The sequence below is a fragment of the Thamnophis sirtalis genome, unplaced genomic scaffold (assembly GCF_051295495.1).
Source record: "Thamnophis sirtalis isolate CommonGarterSnake01/CBP01778 unplaced genomic scaffold, rThaSir2_p1.2 scaffold_12, whole genome shotgun sequence".
Taxonomy (NCBI): domain Eukaryota; kingdom Metazoa; phylum Chordata; class Lepidosauria; order Squamata; family Natricidae; genus Thamnophis; species Thamnophis sirtalis.
Window position 1 is genome coordinate 58247153 of NW_028261392.1, and position 27503 is coordinate 58274655.

At 40.0% G+C, this 27503-nt stretch overlaps 1 protein-coding gene across 1 annotated transcript in view; it reads left to right on the forward strand.

The window, feature by feature from the left end:
* PAPPA2 (pappalysin 2) overlaps positions 1–27503 on the forward strand; it is a 181008-nt gene that overhangs the window by 83443 nt on the left and 70062 nt on the right. Inside the window, exons 8-13 of the mRNA XM_087726787.1 lie at positions 5061–5189; positions 6309–6400; positions 8618–8811; positions 12302–12433; positions 18825–18960; positions 22198–22408. Of these exons, the coding sequence (XP_087582913.1) occupies positions 5061–5189; positions 6309–6400; positions 8618–8811; positions 12302–12433; positions 18825–18960; positions 22198–22408 (894 nt within the window). The remainder of the gene's footprint in view (positions 1–5060; positions 5190–6308; positions 6401–8617; positions 8812–12301; positions 12434–18824; positions 18961–22197; positions 22409–27503) is intronic.

Here is a 27503-nt window from a genome sequence, read left to right on the forward strand (position 1 = left end):
CCTGCTTGATAATAGAATAACTGAGTTGGAAGGGACCTTGGTGGTCTTCTAATTCAGTCCTATGCTCAAGAGAGCTGAGGTGGCACAGTGGTTAGAGTGCAGTCCTGCAGCCATTTCAGCTGACTGTTAGCTGCAGTTCGGTGGTTCAAATCTCACCGGCTCAGGGTTGACTCAGACTTCCATCCTTCCGAGGTGGGTGAAATGAGGACCCAGACTGTGGGGGCGATATGCTGACTCTGTAAACCACTTAGAGAGGGCTGAAAGCCCTATGAAGCGGTATATAAGTCTAACTGCTATTGCTATTGCTATTGCTAAGCAGGAGACCCTGCACCATTTCAAACAAATAGCTGTCAAGTCTCATCTTAACTTCCAGTGATGGAGTAGCCACAACTTCTGAAGGCAAGCCATTCCACTGATTACTTGTCCTCCAGTGGTGGGATTCAAATAATTTAACAACCAGTTCTCTGCCCTAATGACCAGCTGGGTAGGCATGTCTCAGTGGTCATGTGACTGGTTGGGTGTGTCTAACTCAACATCACTCAGATCGATGGGCGCTTTGCTTTAGCTGTTGCAATTTCATAAGGGTTAACTGGAGAGGCAGTTTCTGTAAGCAGGGCAATAAAGATTAAGCTAGAAACAACACCAGAATGTTTCCTCCCTGCCGTCATTGCAGGATTAGCCCTGTAAAGTGTAAAATACCAAATGAGATTTCTTCCAACAACCGGTTCTCCGAACTGCTTAGAAAGTTAACAACCGGTTCTCCCAAACAGGTGCGAACTGGCTGAATCCCACCACTGTTGTCCTCACTTCAAGAAATTTTTCCTTATTTCTAGGTTGTATCTCTCCTTGATTAGTTTCAATCCATTACATACATTAGTTTCCATCTTGCAATGCCTTCAGGTGGTTTGGAGAATAGTTTGACTCTCTCTTCTTTGTTAGCAATAGCAATAGCAGTTAGACTTATATACTGCTTCATAGGGCTTTCAGCCCTCTCTAAGCAGTTTACAGAGTCAGCATATCGCCCCCACAGTCTGGGTCCTCATTTCACCCACCTCGGAAGAAGCAATTGTGATTTCACATTGATGTAGTTCCCGTGTTAGTTGGGTAACCTCAAGCCTCATTCCTTCCAATTCTCTGCTATGACTTTGCTCTTTGTGGGATAGCTCTTCCTTCAGCTGGGCAAATTTGCAAGTCAACATTTTTTTTGTAATAAATCATGGAGCATATTAATACCAATCTCTCTGTAACATAATTTCCTCCTGTTACCTTCTAAGGAATCCCATACTGTAGCAGTGTTTCAGAAATCCATTGCCTTATGTTACAGTTAAAACAGTCCTGTCTGAAGTTGGAGTATTAATCAGGAATCCTTGTATTCAACCAAATAACATCTAATTGATGATTTCCTGTATTTTCTTTGAAACCAGCCAACAACAATGTACAAATATGATCAAGTAAGGCTGCTTTTAGAAAATAGTTTGAATTGCTAAAGATCTGCAGGTTAGGGTACAAATTCCACAAAACAAGAACAGCCTCCTAAAGCCATTCATAATAAACACCAGCATCTCTTTCAAAGTTGGAATGATGGGTCTAATCATCAAGTAGAAACCTGTCAACCCTAAAAGTCCCAATATAGATCAAACAAAGGATGGCATCTTAAGATAATACTCTCAACTCCTCCAGATTTTATACATTATTCCTAGAGGACCATCATCCATCTTGGATGGGGATAAATATTTGATATGGACTGTAAGAGAATGTAAGACACTATGCTTAGATTGCCACATGCAACTTTAAATGTTACCCCTGCCCCCTCCTCCGCCACCGTGCTTTTGAGGAGCCACCGGGGCTTTTTTTCCTGCTCCCGCCCCTCCGCTGCCTTCCTACTGGCTCCCGTAGCCTCAAGGCTTCTCAAAGCCGCAGCGCCGGGCAGCAAATCCGGTGGTGCTGTTAGAGGAGGAGAAGGCAGCAGTAGTTAGTCCGGTGGTGGCGGGGGCTTTGGGGATTCACAATTACCGTCAGTCGCCTCGTGCTCATCAAAACAAGTCCAGGGCCAGTTGGCCAGCACCTGCAAAGGACCTCCTCCCCAGCTTCCGGAGCCTGTGGCAGTAGAAATCACTGCGCGGGAGTTGAAAAGTCCTGCACGGTGTTTTCTTGCCACGTGCGCGGCCGCGCAGCCGCGCACCTTAGAGGGAACAGTGGCTGCAGCTCTTCTTTTTATACACGTAGAAGAAGAAATTATTAAGTCCTCGAAAGCATTTGTATTATGCACTGGGTTTCACACATGGTAAAAGGCAACAAAAAGGAAAGAATGAGTAAAAGAATTATACTTTAATAACAGTTTCCCATGAATAAGAACTTTATATTTTTAATGTTAGCTCATTAAATTTCTTTTACGTTGTTCAATAAAAAATATTTTTGAAAATAATTTTTCTTATTCAGCTTTACAAGTTCATAGAGATATATATATATATTTAACATAATGTATTTTTCAAGAAACTCAATTTGAGGTCTCTGGTCCTTCTATACCAGTGTTTCTCAACCTTGGCAACTTGAAGATGTCTGGACTTCAAGTCCCAGAATTCCCCAGCCAGCATCCGCTGGCTGGGGAATTCTGGGACTTGAAGTCCAGACATCTTCAAGTTGCCAAGGTTGAGAAACACTGTTCTATACAATAATTTTGATGTTTTAAAGATTAGAAGCATTGTTCCTCTACTATAACAAAGGGATTTTGCCTTATGAAATGTGCACATATACTTCCTCACATAATTTTTTTATTACTTAAGTCTAACAGAATGGTGAATTTTGTTATGTATTATATGATTAGTTCCATATCACATTATTTGCTGACTTAGGCTCCATAAGGATCATTGGTTAATTTACAGGAAGCTCCCTCCGCCTGACACATCAGCATATCTCTCTGGAAATTGCCATTGCAAATTGAAGAGAGATTGTTCCTTGCCGGAGATAAATTCCAAAGCAATAGCTTTCCCTTTAATTAATTCTTGTTCAAACCAGAAAACAATTAATCTTGCCTGGGTACTGGGATCTGTAATGGTTTCAGCGGAATATTTTAAAGTATCGTATGAAATCCCAGCAGTGTCTTCTATTCCGTTTTATAAAGTATTACATCTATTGTAAGTTATGTCAGCAGGTTTTTCACTTGTTTGTTATTACTTGATGTAATAGACATTATTCTCTGATTGTTAACAAACAGTTACCTATGATAGTCACTGCAGTTGTTAAATCTTTTGGATTGAGAAGCCCCTTTGAAAGCCTAAGCAGCACAGGTGGGATTTTATGAAGAATCACATATCACTGATGTCTGTAAACTCTAGTTGGTTTTCCTGGTTCCACCACAAAACCGCGGTAGACTAAAGCATGCTCGACGAAAGCGCGTACGTGATGTCATCACAGCGCGACGAAAACAGCACGCTGTGAGCGGTAAACTTAAAATTAACGCGTAAATCTAAACCTAACCCCCCCAAACCTAACCCTAAACCTAACCCTAAGCCTAACCCTTAACCTAACCCTAACCCTAACCCTAAACCTAACCCTTAACCTACTGCTAAACCTAACGCTAACCCTTAACCTAACCCTAACGCTTAACGTAACCCTAACCCTAACCCTAACCCTAACCCTAACCCTAACCCTTACCTTTATGTGAATCAGCTTGCTTTAAAAGCGCTTTTTAAAGTGCCCTTTTTCTTTCTTGTCGCGCTGCTGATGACGTCACGTACGCGCTTTAATCGGGCGCGCTTTAGTGGACCGCGGTTTTGACGTGCCACGGGTTTTCCTGATGTGCTATCTAGAAACAACATGTGTTTGTATGCCAGGAGAAGACAGTGGCCAAGGGGTATCTGTAAAGGCAAAAAATAGAACAAAACTATTCAATTAAAAGCATTCAGACTGCTTCAACAAAGACTGTTTTCATACTGCGAAAGTTATACTTTCCTAGATGAAGATAGGAATTTGCAAAGCAAGGTGGTTGGAGGGATATGGAATCTTTCATCATTTAATGTCTAAGATGCCATCCTAGTTAGCAAGGTTTGATTCCCAATTAGAAGGACTGATAGCGGAATGGCCCTAAAGGCAAGATTTCATCTAAACGTTCTAGGTTAATGCTAGGATTTGAAGGGACTTTCAATTGTTCAAATTGAAAGATTCCTTCTAGCCAGACTGGGATGCAACTAGGATTTGTAACAAACTGTAATTGCTTGCCCTGGAGTTGTTTAGTTTGGTGCAGAAAGCAGCATATATTGGATCTTTTAACTTGGATAGGGTAACTTTGTTACAGGAATTCCTGGCTCACATTGTATAAGCCAAGTCTTCTCCCCTTTTTCAGCAGGGAACAAGCCATGGTCTGTCTCCCTGACTAGAAATTCTGTAAGACTTTTCCAGGAAGACATATATCTTGAAACCGCTAAACTATTTTCTTCTTGGAATATTGCAGAAACATAAAATTTAAACACCAATTTATTAAGTTCCTCTGTGTTACTTGCTTGCAGGAAAAGTTACATTATGAGTAGCCACAGGTTTTTCTGGCTGATGGATTTTATAGATACATGAGGCATCCTTGGAATGTGGAAATATGTCACTGGAGGAAGTGGGGTACTTTGAGTCCACGGACCATTTATTTATTTATCTATCTATCTATCTATCTATCTATCTATCTATCTATCTATCTATCTATCTATCTATCTATCTATCTATCTATCTATTAATTAGACTTATATACCGCTTCATAGGGCTTTCAGCCCTCTCTAAGCGGTTTCCAAATTTTTTAGCAAATTGAGTCAGCAACTTGCCCCCACAGTCCGGGTCCTCATTTCACCCACCTCGGAAGGATGGAAGGCTGAGTCGACCTTGAGACGGTGAGATTTGAACCGCTGAACTGCGGATCACAGTCAGCTAAAGTGGCCTGCAGTACTGCACCCTAACCACTGCGCCACCTCGGCTCTCCATAACTGCTTTTTCCTAATGTGCATTTCTGTGTAGGGTAGAGATGTTCTCTATGGCTTGCTTCTATCATAAAGTATAATTCTGCTTACTTACTTCCCCAGGGAAGTCACAATAGGCCAACAATACCAGTACCAAGTACAGGCTATAGCAGGCGCTGCTATAAGTGAAGCTTCTCCACCTCTGATCCACATCCATGGCTCTTCCTACTGTGGGGATGGACAAGTAAGCAGGTAAGTTCCAATTTTTGAAGATGACTTCTAAGTACCATAACTTGAACTATTTGTTTTCCATGCATATTCCCCAGTCCTCCCCACAGTGCCTGTGGAAGAACCCTTAGAATATTCTTGTTTAAAGAATTTCTGGTCCAAATTAGATGGGTGTTTAAATGCCTGCCTCAGTGGTGGGATTCAGCTGGTTCGCACCTATCCGGGAGAACCGGTTGTTATAGCAATAGCAATAGCAGTTAGACTTATATACCGCTTCATAGGGCTTTCAGCCCTCTCTAAGCAGTTTACAGAGTCAGCATATTATCCCCAACAATCCGGGTCCTCATTTTACCCACCTCGGAAGGATGGAAGGCTGAGTCAACCCTGAGCCGGTGAGATTTGAACAGCCGAACTGCAGAACTGCAGTCAGCTGAAGTAGCCTGCAGTGCTGCATTTAACCACTGCACCACCTCGGCTCTCGACTTTCTAAGCAATTGGGAGAACCAGTTGTTGGAAGAAATCTCCTTTCGTCACGCCCCCCCCCCCCACTTTACAGGGCTAACCCTGTAATGAAGGCAGGAAGGAAACATTCTGGTGTTGTTTCTAGCCTAATATTTATTGCCCTGCTTACAGAAACTGCCTCTCTGGTTAACCTTATTATGTTGTAACAGCTAAGGTAAAGCACCCATCGATGTGAGTGATGTTGAGTTGGCCACGCCCACCAGGTCACATGACCACTGAGCCATGCCTACCCAGCTGGTCATTAGGGCAGAGAACCGGTTGTTAAATTATTTGAATCCCACCACTGGCCTGCCTGAATATATATTGGAATGCCAATTTATCTTCTTGGTTTCAGTGGGACTCACAACCAAATGCTAGCTCAGCCGTTTTGTTTTTTTTTATCAAAGAAGAATTATTTCTTCAAGTTTGCAACAAAAAGCAGGATAGTTCCATATTAGCTCTACCTCTCTGTGGAAGTAAGAATAAAATTGATTTTCAAAAATGGGAGTTTATACTGTAGTTCAGCCAGCTGTGTCCTTCCCCGAAGAAGCTGTGGTAAGGAGGTAAGAAAGATAATTCAGATGAGTTCCAAATGTTCTCAATATTGTACAAATGTTAAGGATGCTAATATTATTTTCCTAGGAGTCTTGTAGAGGAATGCGATGATGGAAACCTATTAGATGGGGATGGTTGCTCTAGAAACTGTAAAAAAGAAAGAGGATACCACTGTATTGGTAAGTCTAGAAATGTTAGCCCACTGCTATTGGTTTCATTATAATTTTGCTGTAGCCTTGTCTTAACTTACATACACATTTTTGAATCTTGTAGCTGAGATTTGGCAGAGTTCAGAAATTTAACTCTGAATTTAAATTTCATATCAATGATCCTGACTTGAAGTTGCCTACCTTGAATTTTTTACATCCCTCCATTATGGCATCCAGATTGCTACAAGTATGATAATATAGTCAAAAGGTCATGTGGTCTACACAAAGAATGTTTGCCCATTAGAAAAACCCAATTTTCATAATTGTGCAAGTACAACAGTGGTAGGAAGATTAGCTTACTTAGTGGGACGTGATGGGAAGGGACTGGACGTGATGGGAGGGGGATCGATGGGATGATGGCATGGGACAGGACAGAACAGAGCAGAATAGAATAAAATAAGTCCCTTGATCTTTTGCCATTTTTACTACAGGTTGAATCTTAATTTCCCATTGCTTTTAGCCCAGTGAAAAGGCAACGTGGCTCGGTGATTTACCTTGGAATTTGTGGACCCAGTCTTAATTGCTAGTCATTCATTGAAGGCAATGTGACATTGGAAGATTTTTTTATGAGCTTTCTTAGAAATCAGCCATTCCCTTTTTAATGAAAAGAGCAGTGAGGGTCTGAGCCCATGACAGGTGTGTTCCAGTGGTGGGATTCAGCCAGTTCGCACCTATTCAGGAGAACCGGTTGTTAACTTTCTAAGCAGTTCAGAGAACCGGTTATTGGAAGAAATCTCCTTTTGTTTTTTTTCACTTTACAGGGCTAATCCTGAAAGGAAGGCAGGAAGGAAAAATTCTGGTGTTGTTTCTAGCCTAATCTTTATTGACCTGCTTACAGAAACTGCCTCTCCGGTTAACCCTTATTACATTGTAACAGCTAAGGCGAAGCGCCCATCGACCTGAGTGATGTTGAGTTGGCCACGCCCACCCAGTCACATGACCACCAAGCCACGCCTACACAGCTGGTCATTAGGGCACAGAACTGGTTGTTAAATTATTTGAATCCCACCACTGGTGTGCTCCCAGCTCCTCCCCTTCTCTTTATACAAAAGTCGGCCTCTCTACAATTTGCTGTGGGTATTCCTCATGATACTAGAAGATTTCTGCTGCACATTTAGCACATCACATTCTGCCTCCAAACTGAAAAAAAGAAGATCATGCATAAGGGGTACATTTTAAACACATTTTAAAAAGCCTAGTCTAAGAATACAGATTTCTAGGGAAGGCAGCAGATTTGTCCTCCCCATTAGAGTACAGTAGCCCTTGACTTACAACCACAATTCAGCCCAACATTTCTGTCATTAAGTGAGACATTTGTTAAGGGAGTTTTGCCCCATTTTATTGTCTTTTTTGCCATAGTTGTTAAGTGAATCATTGTAATTAATAAGTTAGTAACCTGGTTGTTAAGTGAATCTGGTTTTCAATTGACTTTGCTTGTCAGAAGGTTGTAAAAAGTGATCATGTAACCTTGGGACACAACAACAATATTAACTATGAACCAGTTCCCAAGCATCCAAATTTTGATCATATGATCATGGGATGCTGCAAAGGTCGTAACTTTGAAAAACAGTCATAAGTCACATTTTTCAGTTAACTCCCTTAACAAATGTCTCATTTTTCAGTGCTGTTGTAACTTTGAAAAGTCACTAAGTGAACTGTTGAAAGTCAAGGACTACCTGTATGGCTTTCCTTAAATTTCTTTCCATTTTGGAAAAACAAAAAAACAAAATAGCAATAGCAATAGCAGTTAGACTTATATACCGCTTCATAGGGCTTTCAGCCCTCTCTAAGCGGTTTACAGAGTCAGCATATTGTCCCCAACAACAATCCGGGTCCTCATTTTACCCACCTCAGAAGGATGGAAGGCTGAGTCAACCCTGAGCCGGTGAGATTTGAACAGCCGAACTGCAGAACTGCAGTCAGCTGAAGTAGCCTGCAGTGCTGCATTTAACCACTGCGCCATCTCGGCTCTAAATCAGAACAATGTTAATAATTGACATTTAAAAGGATGTCGCCCAAATTTTCCTGGTTCAATATTTATGGGATTTGGAATTCTTCATCTGTTCACAGTGACCTTTTGAAAATGTACTGTACCTTTCAGGCATGAGGAGAGGGAGGAAGATTCTACCAAAATGATAGATATAAAATTTGAGATTAATTATCCTGGCATACTTTTGATTATTACAGGTGAACCAAGTCTATGCTATGTCCATGAAGATGATGGCATTTGTGAGCTTTTTGAGGAAAGGAACAGCATCGTGGATTGCGGTCTCTTCACCCCAAAAGATTATGTGGATCAGTGGGCATCAGACGCCTATGCATCCCACCAAGATGAGAAAACATGTCCAGTCTCTATGGTGATTGGAGAACCTCTCGTGAAGGTGTCTGTTTCCTTCTTTTCTTTCACAAAAATGTCTGTTTCGAACATTCCCTGTCTGCCAGCTGATGCCAGTTGATTCTACTTCAAAATGACATAGAATCACAGGGCGGGATGGGATAGGGTGGGGTGCAACAAAAGGGAACAGAATGGAATGGAATAGACTAGAATAAGAGCCGAGGTGGCGCAGTGGTTAAATGCAGCACTGCAGGCTACTTCAGCTGACTGCAGTTCTGCAGTTCGGCTGTTCAAATCTCACCGGCTCAAAGGTTGACTCAGCCTTCCATCCTTCCGAGGTGGGTGAAATGAGGACCCAGATTGTGGGGGCGATATGCTGACTCTGTAAACCGCTTAGAGAGGGCTGAAAGCCCAATGAAGCGGTATATAAGTCTAACTGCTATTGCAATTGCTTAATAGAATGCAATAGAAAAAATATTCTTCTGCAAAATGGAGGAGCAATTTCATTCCCAGAGGATATGAGGGAGTTTAGGCTCTGCCATTCCTATAGTTTTCCCTCAGTAACTCTTCCCTTAGTATACACACTTCCTTTGTGCCCTAATTTTAGGTCAGTAGTAGACCACATACTTTACCCTTTGTATGTTTCATTTTTAATCTTTCACATACCAGTTAAAGATTTAAGAAGCTGAATTTTGTTTTTGTTTTGTTTCCGGAGAATTAGGCCTCATTATTTCCAGCTATGTTATGTCAGGTTACAAATGGGGACTTATGTGCTTAAATGCTATATTGCTTTGTCTCAGCTCTGTGTGTCAGGTCACAAGTTTTTTCTGGATTTGGAAGCAATAATGTCACCCACATTAATGCTTTAGGCTTTATTCTAGGGCAGTATAAAGAAACAACATAATGACGTAAGATGAAGCAATCAAAGAACATTAAAGACTTCAAGAAAAATAATCACATACAGCATGTCGTTTGGTTACAGGTGTTTTAACATCCATATTCTCGAATAACATTTACCATCACAGATTTTCCATCTAGTATAACTAAATACCTCATTTTCATTGTACAGTATATGTTTAATTGCGATTTGTATTTTTTTTTAATTCCACCAATCAACTATCAGATATACTTATGTTCATTGTTATCCTTGTACCTCATACATTCAAACAGAGATCTTATTCCTTCATTTTTCAACAAAGTATTGTAAGTAGTCGCTATATATATATATACCAATTTTTAATTATTCCCTTACTAAGATTATGTATCAACAACAAGATATCATTGTAATATGTTCTTAAGGTTATACATTATATCACCAATCCTCTATCAAGTATACATAAAATCATTGTTATCCTTATCCTTTTTAAAGCAAAGGATTCTAAAATATTCAATTCATAGATATATCAGTTTTTCATTGTATCGTTATTAATTTATTTCACAGCATGATTGTGTTATCATTTAACTCCTTCAGTTAAAGCATGAGTAAAACATGTTTCATTTCCAAGTTTTTTCCCCCAGCCACTGATAAAACAAGTCCCATATCTTATAAAATTGCTCGTTCTCTAATTTCGAGTGTCAATTTACTCATTTCAGCACCATTATTATTATTATCCATTATTTTTCGAATAACTTCTTCCTGTTTTGGTATTGTTTCATTTTTCCAGTTTTTTGCAAATACGATTCTGGCTGCTGTTAACGACATGCTGTATGTGATGATGCTTTTTTTTTTGTTCTGTTTTTTTTTATTGCTGTCTGTATATGTTGTCTGTGTAATAAAAATAGAAATTAAAAAAGAAAAGAAAAATCAGAGAAAATAAAAAAAGACCTATGTATCTTATGACATTCAGGAAAATCCAAAGAGTTAATCACCAATGAAAGGTGAACTTGTTCACAGCTAAAGACCTTCCAGTTAGATCTGCATCAAAAGCCATCTATGTAGATTTCTGATTAATTATATACTGTAGGCTCTGAATCATCGTTACTAACATCTGGTTCTTTTGTCTCATCTCACTGACGTTTGCCAAGAACAAGCCTATCTTAGTTTAAACTTGGCACCTATTTTTGCCAAGCATGAGGCCATCAGGGTTAAATAATATTTGTTTATATCAGGTTTCTATCATTTTAAAGCTAAGGAGAATCTGTTTTGCAAGAGTTTTGGTTTGACAATTAGAAAGAACCTATTCTACACCAGTGTCTGCCCCCTCCCCCCAAATATAAACCTAAGAATAACTCTTTAGGGACTAAAATAAATGCTTAATTTCTTTTTAATATACTTAACTGTTCTGACCCCCCTCGTTCCACACCAAAGCACACTCCGAGCCAGAGATAACGGCATTTAATTAACAGACAAACAGGTCCTTGGCAGCAACCCAGCACAGACAAGCTTGGGCAGCAATAAACACAGATAAGGCTTGGCAGCAATCCAGCCTGCCAAGCTCATACAAAGTTCTCCGACATTCGATTCTGTGTTGACTTCTGCAAAGAGGGGCGTGTGCACAAGTAGCTTTTTATAGTCTGGAGAGGAGCCTAATGACCACCAGCTGAGTGCAATCACCTCCTGTAATTGCATAATTGTTCCTGACGCCTATTAGCTCTTCGATGGCGTGCATCCAGGAACAACTCATTATTGGCTTCCGGCTCACTCTCCCTTGTCTCCTCCCCACTGGTCCAAGGCTCAGGTACCTCCTGGTGGCCATCCAGCCTCTCTGCGCCCTGCTCAGAGTCGGAACCCTGTCCAGGATCCTCCACATCCTCCAGAGCCAACTCATAGGGCCCCTCGATCACATGATCATGGGGATGTTGCGAAATAGCCATAAGTCCTATTTTTCAGTGTAACTTTGAACAGTCACTAAATGACTGTTATAAATCGAGGACTACCTGCATTAAGAAATACAAAGAATAGCAAAGTGTGCATATTTATGGTGTATATATAAGCTTGTCTCTTCTGCATTTAAAGTTTTACCCAATGGTTTTAAATAAAGATGACCATGCAGGTAGGCCTCATGTTACGACAGCAATTGGAGCTAGAATTTCTGTCACTAAGCAATGCAAATCACAAAGTGTGACATTACCTGACTGCATCACTTGGTGATGGCAATCCCAACAGTCCCGATTTTGCTGTCATAACCCTGAGACATACGGGTCATTAAATGGGAAGTGAGTCCAAGGCAAGTAGGGCAGCAGATATTGTGGGGTCAAGGATGCCGTGGGCAGGTGTGTGTGTGTGTGTGTGTGTGTGTGTGTGTGTGTGTGTGTAAACAAACATTTTTAAAAATAGAACTTCTAATAGGAAACAAAAAAAAAAAAACCATTTAGTTATTTCTAGTTCTGAATTCCAGTACTTTTATTTTATTATTTATCATTTCAGGGTCACAAATATTGCACATATTTCCAAACTGAACTGGCTTAAGTATTTTTCCTAATATGGATTTTTGATTTTTGTTATGGTTCCCTTGCTTTTCATATTGTTTCTGATGTAATAAACAGCGTCTCTCCAACTCCAGGAAGCACTGAAAATCTCCCTTTTTTTTTTTTAGGTGTGCAGGCCCCATCATCAAGAGACCCTGGAGAGTGAATCGCAGCTGGTCTGGTTTCCTTGTATGAAAAATGATGTTCTTCAGGATACAGACATGGAGAAAGCACATTTAAATGACAGGATTTGGCTGAAAGTGAGTGAATTTGGCAGTCACATAATGAACACACGTTGAGGAAAAAATGGCAGTTAATATGCACATGCCGATCTCCAGGTTGATCATACTGAGTTTTGGCAACTAATTATGGTTTAACTGCTAAGCATTATAATCTGCTAAATGCTGATCTTCTGCTTCACTACAATTTTGGATACCCTATAATCCCTGATGTTTTACTCGGCTCTTATTGTCTTTTTTCTTCAGAACTATTTCTGGGATGAAATGCCCAATTCACTGGGAATGAGAAAGGAAAGAGTCCCTTTATTTATACGTAGTTCTGCTGCACAATGCTTTTTCTTACAATTGTAATTGCTTCATCTCCCCCCCCCCACCCCAGCTAGATATTCCTAAAGGGCAACCAAAATGTTTTTTAAAATGTAGATTTCATTTTAGACATTTAATATGGTAAACAATTCTTGTGAATGCTGACATCCAGGTCTCTTTAGTTGAAGAGTTCTTTGGCTTGTGGTTGGACCAAATTGATGCCAATGACAGAGGTTCCCATTCTTTGATTTGATGTTATCAACACAATTAAGCAAATTTCTATAGTCAATGAAACAGAGAAGTTCTTTTTGGTATTTGGCTTTCTCAATTATCCAGCATCCATCAGCAATTGTACCTCATTTCCTTGGGATTTTCTGACATCTCTTTTTCAATATAGGGCTCGAAACCGCATTGGATGATCCTAAGGCTAATTTTGCCTCCATACAAAATTAATGATATTGTACGATAGTTTCCATACTCTGTTAAGTTTCCCTTTTTTTTGATATTGGAAGGGAAAATGACTTCTTCCAATATGTTGGCCATTGTGGTATTCTCCAGTAACGCTTGGAATTATTTGCTTAGAATTCTTTCTGCTTCTTCTGTTGCTTGCTGTATTTCTGTAGATATTCCATCAATTCCTGTAACCCAAGAATACATAGAGTGGTGATCTAACTTGTGAATAGGGAATATTTTATAAGGTAACCTGACAGTGGACATCTCTGTTCTGTTAAATTTTAGTATATGATATTCTGTTCATTTTTTAAAAAAATTCTTTGAATCTATTGCTATCTGATCTTTTAACATACCAGTTGAGGGTTAGAAATTCCTTCTGAGTTTGGCGATCTTTTGAGATACTTTGTTGTTTCTTTCTTTTATGTTTCTATCACCAAAGTCTTTTCAAATGTCATGGTAAAACTGCTAAACGGTTATCTGAATTTCTTTGTTAGGCCACTTCCTGGGAACTTGGTTTTTGATTTCTCTTCTCCACTTGGCAATTTATGCTATTTGTTCTGACATCCAGATTACTTTCTTCTGTTCCTTGGTCTTGGCAGACTTTTTCCACCTGCATGCTTAACAGCTTTTCTGATTTCATAGTTCCATAGTTCCTTTGGTTCTCTATCAATGAGGCTCAGGGTTTTAAAGCCGTTCCTGATGTTTTTTTGAAAATGTTGTGCATATGCTGAAAATTATATTGGCTTTCTTCTTCCACTTTAGCCTACCTTGGAATTTTCACGTGAACAATTTGTGATCTGTCCATTGGTCACATCTTTGCTGGTCTTCTACCTTATGCCAATAACAGAATCCATTTGATTTCATTGTACTTCACCTAATGATGTTGAGGTGGCGCAGTGGTTAGAGTGCTGTACTGCAGGCTACTTCAGCTGGCTGCTAGTTCAGCAGTTCGGCTTTTCAAATCTCACCGGCTCAAGGTTGACTCAGCCTTTCATCCTTCCGAGGTGGGTGAAATGAGGACCCAGACTGTGGGGGCGATATGCTGACTCTGTAAACCGCTTAGAGAGGGCTGAAAGCCCTATGAAGCGGTATAGAAGTCTAACTGCTATTGCTATTGCTATGTCCACTTAAACAATCATTGCTTTGTTTGTTTGAAGGCTGTGTTAGCAATAAATGAATCCTTTTGCAGAAACTGGTAAGGCAATTACGCCTGGTTATTGCTTCTTAGTTCATACAACTGAATTAAGTTTTCTTCCTTACTCTTTCTAGCTTTGGCATTCCAGTTTCCAACCCCAAGCAGTACACATTACTTGCATGTTCCTGCCATTTTGACATCGACATAACTTTGCATAATTGTCACATTAAAAAGATGTCTGCAATCCAGTTGATATCATTCGGTCATTATACCTAAATGCTGTCTTTCTGACTATGAAAGCAATAATATTGCTTCAGAGTTATTCGCACCCTGTACCGTAAGCGGTAAGGTTTTCTGACTGAAAGTGTCCAATTGCTGACTATTTCAGTTTGCTGGTGCCTTAAGATATCAATGCATGGTTGATTTGTTTCACTGTTTACTGTGTTGAGTTTTCTCTGCATCATGATTTTTACATCCCATTTTTCAGCTGTAATTCCTTACAGCTTCAGATTTTCTTTTTTTGCATATTAGCATCAGCAACTAGGCGTCTCAAAAGCTTTAATCTTGGCACATCATCAACACCAATTGATCCTTATCTCTTCCTCAGTACTGTATTGAGTTCCCTCGGTTTGATTACATCATTTGGCACACATATTGTCAAGTCTCTTTATATTGTCCATCTATGTAGGAGGTAAAACACAGGGATAGTATTGCCTTCTGCTGAAATGATACATTGGTCATTGCCTTTGAAGTGATTGTCTACCTCCATCATCTTATATTGCTGCTGCCCTCCATCATCTTATATTGCTGCTGCTAGTTTAGCTATGCAGCTGGGATAACTGTCATGCCTTGAATGGACTTCGCTGAAAGTATTCTTTACTCAGCTCTCCCAGGAACAACCACGTCCCCCTACAATGGGGCAGAATAGTATGAAACTGGAGAAGACAATATGTTGACTGTAAAATGAATTTGAGAATAAATAAATAATACTTCATAACAAATGTCAGGATATACATATTTTTAAAATATTTTTTATTAAATACTTTTCCATAAACAATGAAATTTAAAGAAAGTGGAGAAGATAATGAAAAAAATAAAGTGCAATAAAAAGAAAAAACAGAAAAGAACTAATGAAAGAAAAGAAACTACAGGATTTCTGACATTCTTTTCAATAGATTTTAACAAACCAATATTAGTCCCTTCCTCTTAACTATTCCAGAAATCCCTTCAGCCCCTTATTTCTCATTTTTTCTATTATTATTATTATTATTATTATTATTATTATTATTATTATTATTATTATTATTATTATTATTATTATTATTATTATTATTATTATACAATTGTATCACAGCGGCCAGTTGTTTCGCCGGATTTGGCATTGGTTACTAGTCGGGCCCCACCCAGGGGCCTAGGACGTCGTAACGTATTTTCGTAATATGCGTGCAGATCCAAGCAGTGCGGCTTTTTGCATTTGACTGATGGTGATTTTGTCAATTTTTAACTGTTTTAAATGTAATTCCAGTGCTTTTGGAATAGCACCCAGTGTGCCAATTACCACTGGAATTATCACTGCTGGTTTGTGCCATAGTCGTTGAATTTCGATTTTTAAGTCCTGGTATCTTGCGATTTTTTCATGTTCCTTCTCGGCGACCCTGCTATCACCTGGTATTGCGATGTCTATGATTGTGACCTTATTTTTCTCAACCAGTGTGATGTCTGGTGTATTATGCGCCAGTATTTTGTCGGTTTGTATACGGAAATCCCACAAGATCTTGACCATCTGATTTTCGGTGACTTTTTCAGGCTGATGTTCCCACCAGTTTGTTGCTGTTTTAATATTATAATTTTTGCACAAATTCCAATGGATCATTTGTGCTACTGAATTGTGCCGCAATTTATAATCAGTCTGCGCGATTTTTTTACAGCAGCTGAGTATGTGATCAACAGTTTCATCAGCTTCTTTGCAAAGTCTGCATTTGGCATCATCAGAGGATTTTTCGATTCTAGCCTTAATAGCATTTGTGCGGATAGCTTGTTCTTGCGCAGCCAGGATTAGTGACTCTGTTTCTTTCTTTAATGTACCTGTTTTTAACCATAACCAAGTTTGTTCACTGTCCACTTTATCTTTTATTTTTTCCAGAAATTGACCATGCAGTGCTTTGTTCTGCCAACTCTCCATTCTTGATTTTATCACATCTTTTCTGTATTCTTGTTTTGTCTGTTGGGCCTTCAGTAGATTTTTGTTCTTTACTTCGATTAATAGATGTTCTTGAGTGTCTTTTAAATAATCAGCCAGTGCATGTTTTTCTTCTTCAACTGTTTGCTTCACTTGTAATAATCCTCTGCCACCTGATTTTCGGGGCAGATACAGTCTATCAGTATCACCACGTGGATGTAAACTGTAGTGCATTGTCATTAGTTTCCTGGTTTTTCGGTCCAAAAGGTCCAAATCGGCTTGTGTCCAGTTAACTATACCAGCTGTGTATCTTATAACTGGTATTGCCCAGGTATTTATGGCCTTGATTGTATTTCCACCATTCAATTTAGATTTCAAAATTTTCCTAACTCTGTTGGTGTACTCTCGCCTGACAATAGTTTTTACTTCTCCATGCTTGATGTTATCCAACTGCAGAATGCCTAAGTATTTGTAGGCTTCATTTTCTTTGCATTTAATTAGTTGGCCATTGGGCATTTCAATTCCCTCAGAGGCAGTGATTTTGCCCCTTTTTATGGATACAGTGGCGCATTTTTCCATGCCAAACTGCATTGAAATATCAGTGCTGAATACTCGGACTGTATTTGTCAATGATTGGATTTCTATTTCTGACTTTCCATTAAACTTTCCATTTCCAAATTATTATTATTATTATTATTATTATTATTATTATTATTATTATCATCATCATCATCATCATCATCATCATCATCATCATCATCATCAAATATTTCATAAAAGTGTTCCAGGATTTTAAAATTTCTCTGTTGTTTCCTCCCTGATCAGTTTTGCCATTTCCACTAATGTAAGCTACCTACCCATTAGATTGTGGATTTTGTTTTTATTTATTTTAGCAGATTTACACTCCAATAATATTTGGAGGATAATGCTACTTCTATAGTATGGATGAGGATTTACACAAGAAAAATTCAGAGACCCATTTCATTACAGTAGTGGCTAAGATAAAATTACCATTCATAATTTTCATTATTACAATGGAATCACTCATTAAGTTGCCATTCTTGATTTAGATCTTGAGTCTTTCGGACACGTGAATGGCTTATTTTATAAATTACAATTCTTCTGGCTTCCATGATGCATCTCCAGAAATGACCAAGAGATGGTCCTGAAGAGCAGATATGGTTCTGAACCATATGTTTAAAATTAATATGTGGCTAGTGCCCCCCAACTCTACCCTATGACAGCACAAAAGTGAAAGTATCAGTTTGTGAGGGTTCACTCTCTTACCCTAGTTTTGATCTGTTTCACAGAGGATGTTCGGCCATGGAGAAAATAGATAATAATAACCGCTGAATCAGAATAAGAAAGAAAATTGTTTAGTAAACTAGATTGTGGGAATCAGAGGGCTTCCCAGTTTGAATGTCTGGAAATTCTTAGAGTGATCCTTGATAACTTTCCACATGGATACTGAATACTGAAGGATCAAGCTAAATTTCAGATGCTGCTAATTGAACTTTTTCTGAAGTGGGTCCATGAAAAGCCATTTCCTACCTCACTTATTGGGCTTCAGTTTTGCTTAGTTCTTCTGCCAATTACCTCCGCCTTCTGCCAATTACCTCCCTGCGACCAATTAGATCTCATAGATTGGGCCTCCTCCGAATTCCATCTGCCAGCCAGTGCTGGCTGGCAACTACAAGGAGGAGGGCCTTTTCAGTAGTAGCTCCGACCCTTTGGAACGAGCTCCCCGTGGAGATTCGTACTCTCACCACCGTCCAGGCCTTCCGCATAGCCCTTAAGACCTGGCTAGCCCGTCAGGCCTGGGGACAAAGATAGCCGCCCCTCCCGAATGATGAATGAATGTTGCTCATTATTTTTACTTATGTGTGTCTACATCACTGTTTGTATCCCCCTTCCCTGATTTTATGTGAGCCGCCCTGAGTCCCCTCAGGGAAAAGGGCGGCCTATAAATATTAATAAACTATTAAACTATTAAACTATTAAACTATTAGTTAAGGAAACACATCGCTTAACATTAAAATAATGTTGATGCATATTCTTATATACGGTCGGTTATTGGCTGGGCTTTCCTGAAAATGAAATAGGGAGTTAAATTACCACCCCTAATAGCTCAGAGTTCAAACAATAATTTTGAAGAACAAATTAGAAAAGCCAAACTAAATAAACTCAATTTCAGATTTAAATAGAAAAATTCTAGGATAGCAAGAATGAGTCGTACTGGGAAGAAGAGATTCTGTTTTTCTGTCGCTGTGTAACAGATCTGCTGTTTTTGCCTCATGCCATAACATACTCAGACTTTGCCATGTCCTGGTGTTCTTCAGGTGTGTTTCAGTCAACCCAGAATGGCTACTTCGCTCTTTGTTTTCCTGGCAACTGTGGGCACTTCCAATGGGGACCATCTCAAACCATCCATGACAACACACTTGGGTGACATCAATGGTCACAACCATTTCCTTGGTGAGTCTGTAAGTGATATACTAAACATTTAACTAGGCATTTCTGTGAAGTTAACACAACGTTTTCCTTTCTTTCTTTGCTTTTGTGAGGAACAGTGCATTAATAAGATGGAAAGGATCATTTCCTTTCTTTATTCCCAGACAGCTTCAGGTAATTTGGTAGAGTAAACACCTCTTACAAAATGTAGATTTATCTTGGCTTCGCCCCAGTAAGCATATTTTGTAGCATATGTTTTCTGAGGTTTTCGCGGGTGTTAGTATGTAGGTCTCTAGTTATTTGGGTTTTCTCCCACATAGAATTGGAGATGTCTTGGCGACGTTTCGACGAAGTCTCATTTGTCATCTTCAGGCTACTTCAGGCTTGGTGGAAACTCCTGGAAACACCAAGCCTGAAGTAGCCTGAAGATGACGAATGAGACTTCGTCGAAACGTCGCCAAGACATCTCCAATTCTACGCGGGAGAAAACCCGAATAACTAGACAGACAGACAGACAGACACAGACAGACACAGACAGACACAGACACAGACACACACACACACACACACACACACACACACACACACACACACACACACACACACACACACACACACACACACACACATATATATATATATATATATATATATATATATATATATATATATATATATATATATATATTTGTGTTTTTATTTGTGCTGATAAATAAATAAAGGGAGACTAGTATAGATCTATTTCAAGCTATTTAGCTCTCATCAGCTAGCCATACCCTTACTGGGAATCGAACCTGTGCTGTATTGCATCTTAGGCAGATGTGTTAACCACTAAGCCACAGAGCTCGACTCCTTATCAGCCAAGCCAGGGGGAAAGGTATCTATTTAGATTTACAACCCCCGGTATGCCCAAATATGGGAGGAAGATCACTACTTCCATTCTCTGTCCTTCGGCTGGTCACAAGAGACCATCCAGGCAGAAACCCAATATTTTTACTGTTGCCTTTTTGTTACATTTGTTGCATTTGTGTTGATAAATAAATAAAGGGAGACTAGTATAGATCTGTTTCAAGCTATTTAGCTCTCATCAGCTAGCCATACCCTTACTGGGAATCGAACCTGTGCTGTATTGCATCTTAGGCAAATATATATATGTACACACACACACACACACACACACACACACACACACACACACACACACACACAGATATAGATATAGATATAGATATAGATATAGATCACCAAAGGAAACAAAACATTGCTTTAATTCAATGTTCTGTGTTATATAGGTCATTTGATGTTAAAGGGCTGCCTCATGTCAAATCACAGATACTAGTTTTGAATAACCCTCCCTTCCCCTCCCAAAAAATAAATCTTCAAAGCTTGCAGGTCAGAAAAAAATTCTCAATTAAGAATTTGTTCTAAAAAAAGTTGGTTTTAGTTCCAAACCATTTTATGTTGAGGAACATTCAGGGGTTTGAATACCTGCAATCTAAAATATCACTGCTCAGCCGAGTTTGCCTGCCTACTTTAATTCTATGATGCTTTAGAGTTTAAAGCAAAAGGATTTTTACAAGGAGGCACTTATTTCCTGCTAGCTTGTCAATATGTTGCATCCTTTCAAAGCACTGATTTTTAAGTTATCTACTTTTCAGAATTGTGCTAAAATCTTTGCCTGTTTAGGATCCTGTGACTGTCTACTGTCCAGAAGCCCATTTCTTGCAGAACACTATAAAGTCTGGTGTGCCTTTATGGGCCTGGCCACATATCATTCTAAATACATGAAAAACCACATATTTATTGGAGTGATAGATTGGTACCATAGTAGCACAAATAATGTTTTTTTCCCGAAGTGCTCTAAATGGTAGTTTGAAAACTATTTAGCTCTCAGTATGAATTCAAGCTAAAGACGGCAGTCAATTTCTCTTGCGACAGGACTGAAAACGGAAGCTATTTTTAAAGCACCCAACAACTCCTCTAGATTGGAGTGCAGGTAAAAAGTGAGGGTCGCTTTCATCTTACAACACTATCCCTAACACTTCGAAAGCAGCTTTCCCAGATGTGGCTCTCTTCAAATTTATTGATTCCCAGATGGCAGTTGAAATCCCAATGTATCAAATTAGGCAACATTAGCATATTGTTTCTCTTCCCTTTCCCTCTATGACGAGATGGGACTGGAATAGATCTTCCTATCTTCCATCCCCTCCCCTGCACTCTTATTCTAAAGTACCATTGTTCTACATTGAGGGAAAGAAAAGAAATGCTTCTGCAGCAAAGTTGTGAAGATTATAGCTCTCCAAGCGTTATGGTTTTCCCTCCACCCTATGGTAAAATCCAGGGACGTGCAGTCACTAGAGGCAAGGGAGGCAGGGCCTCACCAGTCTCCTCAGGGAAAGGAAAGGATTTTAAATAATTTTCTTAAAATAATTGAAGCCAGGGTAGTTGCTACCAGATTTCAAATCACAGTGGCTTGGTGTCTTCTCTCAGTATTAACTAGGAGGAGGCCAGAGAACTAGGGGCCTCTTTTGCATAAGGATTTTTTCGCCTTTTAAGAGTTAAGCAAGGGTTAACAAGCAAAGAATTCCTTATGCAAATGAGGCATGTATTCTCTTGCCTCCTGCAGAGGGCATTTTTAGAGGCTTTTTAGAGTTCTCGGGAGCAACTAGCTCAGTCTGACAGAGCTCTGGCTTTTCAAGAGGGGAGGGCAGGGCAGGGCAGGGAGAAGCAGAGTTGTGTTCGTCTCTGAAACAGCTGGAAAAGGTGCGTGTGGGGAGGGGGGAGGAATTCAAAAAGTTTGATCAGAAGGCAGCAGGGGAAGGGGGGGTATGGCAGAAGAGCTGCTTTCAAGCCTTTGGAAAATATATCCAATCCAACTTCTGTGTTTGTGAGTGAATGAGACAGGGATCGAAGTTCTCTGTGTGCGTGTGTCTGTTTGAAAGAGGGGGGAGGGAGGGAGAGAGGGAGGAAGGAGGGGGAGGGAGAAGAAAAAGAATGGGAAAACTTATTTTGCAAGGGGGAAAAATGCTGTCGCTTTAAATTGGAACTGAGCATGCCTGGCTGTGGAATTCTGGGAGTTGAAGTCCACAAGTCTAAAAAGTGCCTCACCAGGGCTAAAGCTGACCGCACGTCACTGGTAAAATCCTCCCTTGCACCCCCCAAAAAAAAAATCTAGGAACTCTTATCTATTTTTTTAAAATTTAAGAGAGATTTCACCATGATTTTTTAAAAATATATATATTTTCCTTTAATTTCTCTCAGCTACATCAGAGCTGTCATGTCAGCAGAATCCCCTGGCCATCAACGTGACTGGAAAAGTTGCCTCCCACCAAATCACCTATGCCTTGTTCAACTTCTCCTCTCTCTCTGTGGGCATCTCTGCAGTGGCTTTGCGAACCCATTTGCCGTTTGACACTTCCAGCCCAAGTAATTGTCTCCCAGAGCATGAAGGCCATGGCTGCCAGAGACACAGGTAATTTAGATGTTTGGGATAACACATGGGCCTCTTAATCATTACTGCAGCTGAAATAAAATTTAGCGCATTTTTAAAATCTAAGCCTTGTGAAAATAGAAGTAGAACTTTGTTCACTTTGTTTCATCCCTATAATGCAGTGGTGGGATTCAGCCAGTTCGCACCTATTCGGGAGAACCGGTTGGTAACTTTCTAAGCAGTTTGGAGAACCAGTTGTTGGTAGAAATCTCCTTTTGTTTTTTCCCCACTTTACAGGGCTAATCCTGTAAGGAAGGCAGGAAGGAAACATTCTGATGTTGTTTCTAGCCTAATCTTTATTGCCCTGCTTACAGAAACTGCCTCTCCAGTTAACCCTTATTACCATTGTAACAACTAAGGTGAAGTGACCATCACCTGAGTGACATTGACTTGGCCATGCCCACATGATCACATGACCATTGAGCCTTGCCTACCCAGCTGGTCATTAGGGCAGAGAACTGGTTGGTAAATTATTTGAATCCCAACACTGCTATAATGTGAAGATTTATTAGAACAAATGAAGAATCCTGCAATATCAGGCTAGAAGTCCTTTTAGTCTAGCATTCTATGTCAGAAGTTGGCCAACTGGATGCATTTAGTTGACTGATAAACCCAGGTTAAAAAACAGTAGGATTAGGATGTTATTTCCCAACAAGCAGCATTTAAGGCATTATATTTAGAGTAATAAATTGCTGTAAATATTTGTAAGCCACCAATTGCCTATATCTCTGTGAACTCTTTACAAGCCACCCACATTAACTGCCATTTAACGGTACATTATAAAATATTAACTTCTGATGGGTCTGAATCTCTATGCATTTAGTTTGTGGATGACCTCAATTACTAACATTGTGAGAGAGGGAGAAAAGCTCTCTCAAAGTCATCTCAACCATGTATGATTTTGTGTTCTCATTCACCCTTGTTCCAAAATAAGAGCTCCATCTACTAGAGTTTTTCCCCACGGGGAAACTGCTCCACCTTCCCTAAACATTACACAGTTTTGTGTTCTGACCCCCTCCTCCGTCCAGTAACGAATGCCGAGACAAGCTTAACTGGAATGTACTTTAATAGCAAGGCACCAAAACCTCGGTGACTGAAAGCCAAGCAGAACAAACAGATAAGGACCTTGGCAGCAACTCAGACAAACTAAGGCAGCAATAAACACAGATAAGGCTTGGCAGCAATCCAGCCTGCCAAGCTCACAGTAATGTCCTCCGACATTCAATCCTGCGTTGACTTCTGCAAAGAGGAGCGTGTGCACAAGTAGCTTTTTATAGTCTGGAGAGGAGCCTAATGACCACCAGCTGAGCCCAATCACTTCCTGTAATTGCCTAATTGTTCCTGACACCTAGTAGCTCTTCGATGGCGTGCATCCAGGAACAACTCACTGCTGACCTCAGGCTCACACTCCCTTGTCTCCTTCCCACTGGTCCAAGGCTCAGGTGCCTCCTGGTGGCCAACCAGCCTCTCTGTGCCCTGCTCGGAGTCGGAACCCTGTGCAGGGTCCTCCACATCCTCCAGAGCCAACTCAGAGGACCCCCTCGCTGTCGGAGTCTGGTGGCAGCTCCAACGGCACCTGCTGGGCCACAACAGTTTTGTATCTTTTCTAGTTGTATAATATTCTTGAGGAACAGTGACCAGTATTGCAGGCAAATGATCTTTAATCATCGGTTTGCGTAAGAGTGTTATTACATTGGTGGTTCCCTTCCTATTGAGTGTACAAGTTGCCCCTTTTATAGTAGCTTCTATCTATTATGGCTCCGAGGTATTCTTTCAGGTCAGTCAGGTGAATTCTGGATTATTTGTGCAATAAATAACACCAGTACATACCGTATGTATGTAAGTAGTTTGATAAATTTTGCCATCTATGCTGGTAGATTGAATTTGAAGTTCAATTCAAGTTGAACACTGTGCCACTCTTCCTTGGGGATGTATATGGTCTCCTTTTCAAATTCTGACTAGATTTACATCTGCAGATTTTCTGTAGGAACCTGCAATTATTACAAATTCTCCTGAAGATGTTCATAGCATAATACATTCTTGAACAAGTCACATTAATTGCAATGAATTTTAAGTAGCTTACAGCAGCCTGCACATTTTTCTGCTTTCTTCAGGTTCTTGCCAGGACTATGATTTTAGTTGTGGAAGTTTTGCCATACATGCAGCACTGTTAGACTTAGTTAACTCAAATCAACTCGGTTGGAGTTTACTTCCGAATAATGGGCAATGATATCAAAAAGTTACATGAAAAAATGGATTGACTATATACAAAATAAATACGGGACCAAGAAATTCCAGTTAGCCTATGCTTAAGATCAGAAATGATTTAAATTGTTTAAAGTTAGCTCAGCAAGAAGAAGCTAAGATCAATGTAGAGATGTCATTAATTTCTTTATTTCTTTTTTCTCAATAGATTTTAGACTGTGTTTGTTAAAAATCCATACCGTGTACGGGTTCTGGGAAGTCGGGGGGGGGGGGAAGGAGGAGGGGGTTTGGGGGAGGGTGGAGGGAGGGAGGGGTATACATTAGGCTAGACAAGAATTTGGTGATAAACTAGAACTATTTTGACACACAAAAAATTGTACTTCGATGTCTTACTGATTGAGGAATGATGAAATGTTTGTTTTAAAAGAAATAAAACTTTGAACCATAAAAAAAGTTACATGTCATGGGTTTTGCTCCTGTAGTTGTGTGATCTGCTCAGTTACTAATTCCCATGCCAACGACATATGTGGAAGGCTAACTAATACAATAGAAACAGTTCTTGAGGTTGCAATTGCTGCACTTCCTTACTCCATATTTATTAAATAATATTTAATTAGAGAGCTGCATCCCACCTTTCAATCAGGAGCTCAATCTGGGTTACCTAGTCCTCCCTCCTCTTGTTTTTCCCCACAGCCCCTGAAGTAGGTTGGGCTGAGAAAGAGCCTCTGGTCCAAAATCACCCAATTGCCTTCATTGACTGAGGATGAACTTGATCTCCTACCTGTAATTCATCCCAGTGAGGACTACATCATGCTAGTTCTCTTATGCTTTAGCTTTGTTCTTAATGTGATCATTTTAAACCGCAGATAGTATTTTTGCATGCTAGAATGTTGTGTGAATTTCAGAGAGGGCACATTCACAGATAGATTTTGCATGTGATGTCTTTAATAATATTTCAACCTTCAAATGCTGTAAGATGATGCAACAGAGGTCTAACCATTTCTAGAGCATTTGTTACAAATTTAGTATAATGTTTGTAACCTCACAGTTAGTTTTGGGATACAATTCAACTTTCTTAATTTTTAAAACTCTTAATATTTTAGGATCATGAACCCGAAGGATTAATGTGAACATAATGTTGACTTGATGATAAGCTATAGTCTCATGGTCTGAAGCTAAGACACTGTCATTGCTCAAAACAGCTGAGCTGGGAGGCTGGGCTTTGAAAGAGGCTGCTTCATAAGACAAATATGATGAAGGAAGTGTCCCATTTTGAGATCTTTGGTTTAAAGCAGGGCTGTCCAAACTTTTTTCAACGAGGGCCAGATTTGGTGAGGTGAAATGTGTGGGACCGACCATTCAGCCTGACATTCTTTGAATCATTAACCATTAAGGTGCTGGTTATCACCTTTAAAGCCCTACATGGCCTAGGACCCGGATACCTGCGAGACCGTCTTCTGCCACATACCTCCCTTAGACCAATAAGATTGCACAGGATGGGCCTTCTCCGGGTGCCTTCATCAGGACAATGCTGGCTGGTGGCCCCTAGGAGTAGGGCCTTCTCTGTTGCCGCTCCGGCCCTATGGAATGAGCTGCCCCAGAGATCCGGGCCCTACCCACTCTCATGGCCTTTCGCAAAGCCATTAAAACTTGGCTTTTCCGGCAGGCCTGGGGCTGTTGACCTCTTGACTGAGGTGCAGCCCCCCTCTGATTGGGTGTATGTTGTGCTTCTTCTTAACTTTGTTGTGTCCTATCGTTTTTAAATTCTCTTTTTAATATTTTCATTTCTGTAAGCCGCCCGGAGTCCTTCGGGATTGGGCGGCCTAGAAATTCAATAAATGAAATGAAATGAAATGCAAATGAACTATTTCATGAAAGACTAAACAAATAACTCAGTTGGGGAGAAGAGGCTGCGAGTCGCTCAAAATGGGAAAATGGGCTGCAATTGGCCCCCGGGCCAGATTTTGGATATGCCTTGTTTAAAGAATTGCTGTCCGAGGTCTCTGGTTTTTATATATATATATATATCAGTAGCTAGAATCTCAAGAGCTCCAGCTAAGGATCCAGCTGAGTCCTCCGGTTAATCTCTTGGGGGGAGAAGCAAGAGAGGGAATTTTATATTGTGTAAGAAGCTATGGCGCGTGTCATTGCGTTATAAAAATGGCTCATGAAGATAAAGAAAACATCATTTTCATAGATATAGTATGATCTCAGTACATTTCATTCCAGGGAGTGAACGTTCTGAAAACTGAAATCATTAATCCATATGCAAGGGCACAAGTCACATTGACAGGTCAATCATTCATTAAGAAATTGCACAGGTGTAGATCCAAATTGCAATGTAAATGTATTTCTACATTGTAAAGAGATATTGTATATTGTACTCTTGCTATATGGCTGGTCTTAATATTATCTGGATGTTTGAAAGAGAAGGCCAAAAGGATTTTAAATGATTGATTGCATCTAAGATTGAGTTGACACATCTCTCTGATAGAGGAGGAGATCTAAATAAATCTTATCTAGAGCAGGAATAAGAGAAAAAAAACCTGTGGTCATCTATGAAGCATATACAATCAGTAACTTAAATGAGGTTAGTAAAATTTGCTGATTAGGTTTTGGGAATGCTAAACATATTTTCATTTTTGTACAAGAATTTTTACACATGGCATAATAGGAAATGGTTGCTTACTTTAGCAATAGCAATAGCAGTTAGACTTATATACCGCTTCATAGGGCTTTCAGCCCTCTCTAAGCGGTTTACAGAGTCAGCATATAGCCCCCACAGTCTGGGTCCTCATTTCACCCACCTCGGAAGGATGGAAGGCTGAGTCAAGCTTGAGCCGGTGAGATTAGAACCGCTGAACTGCAGATA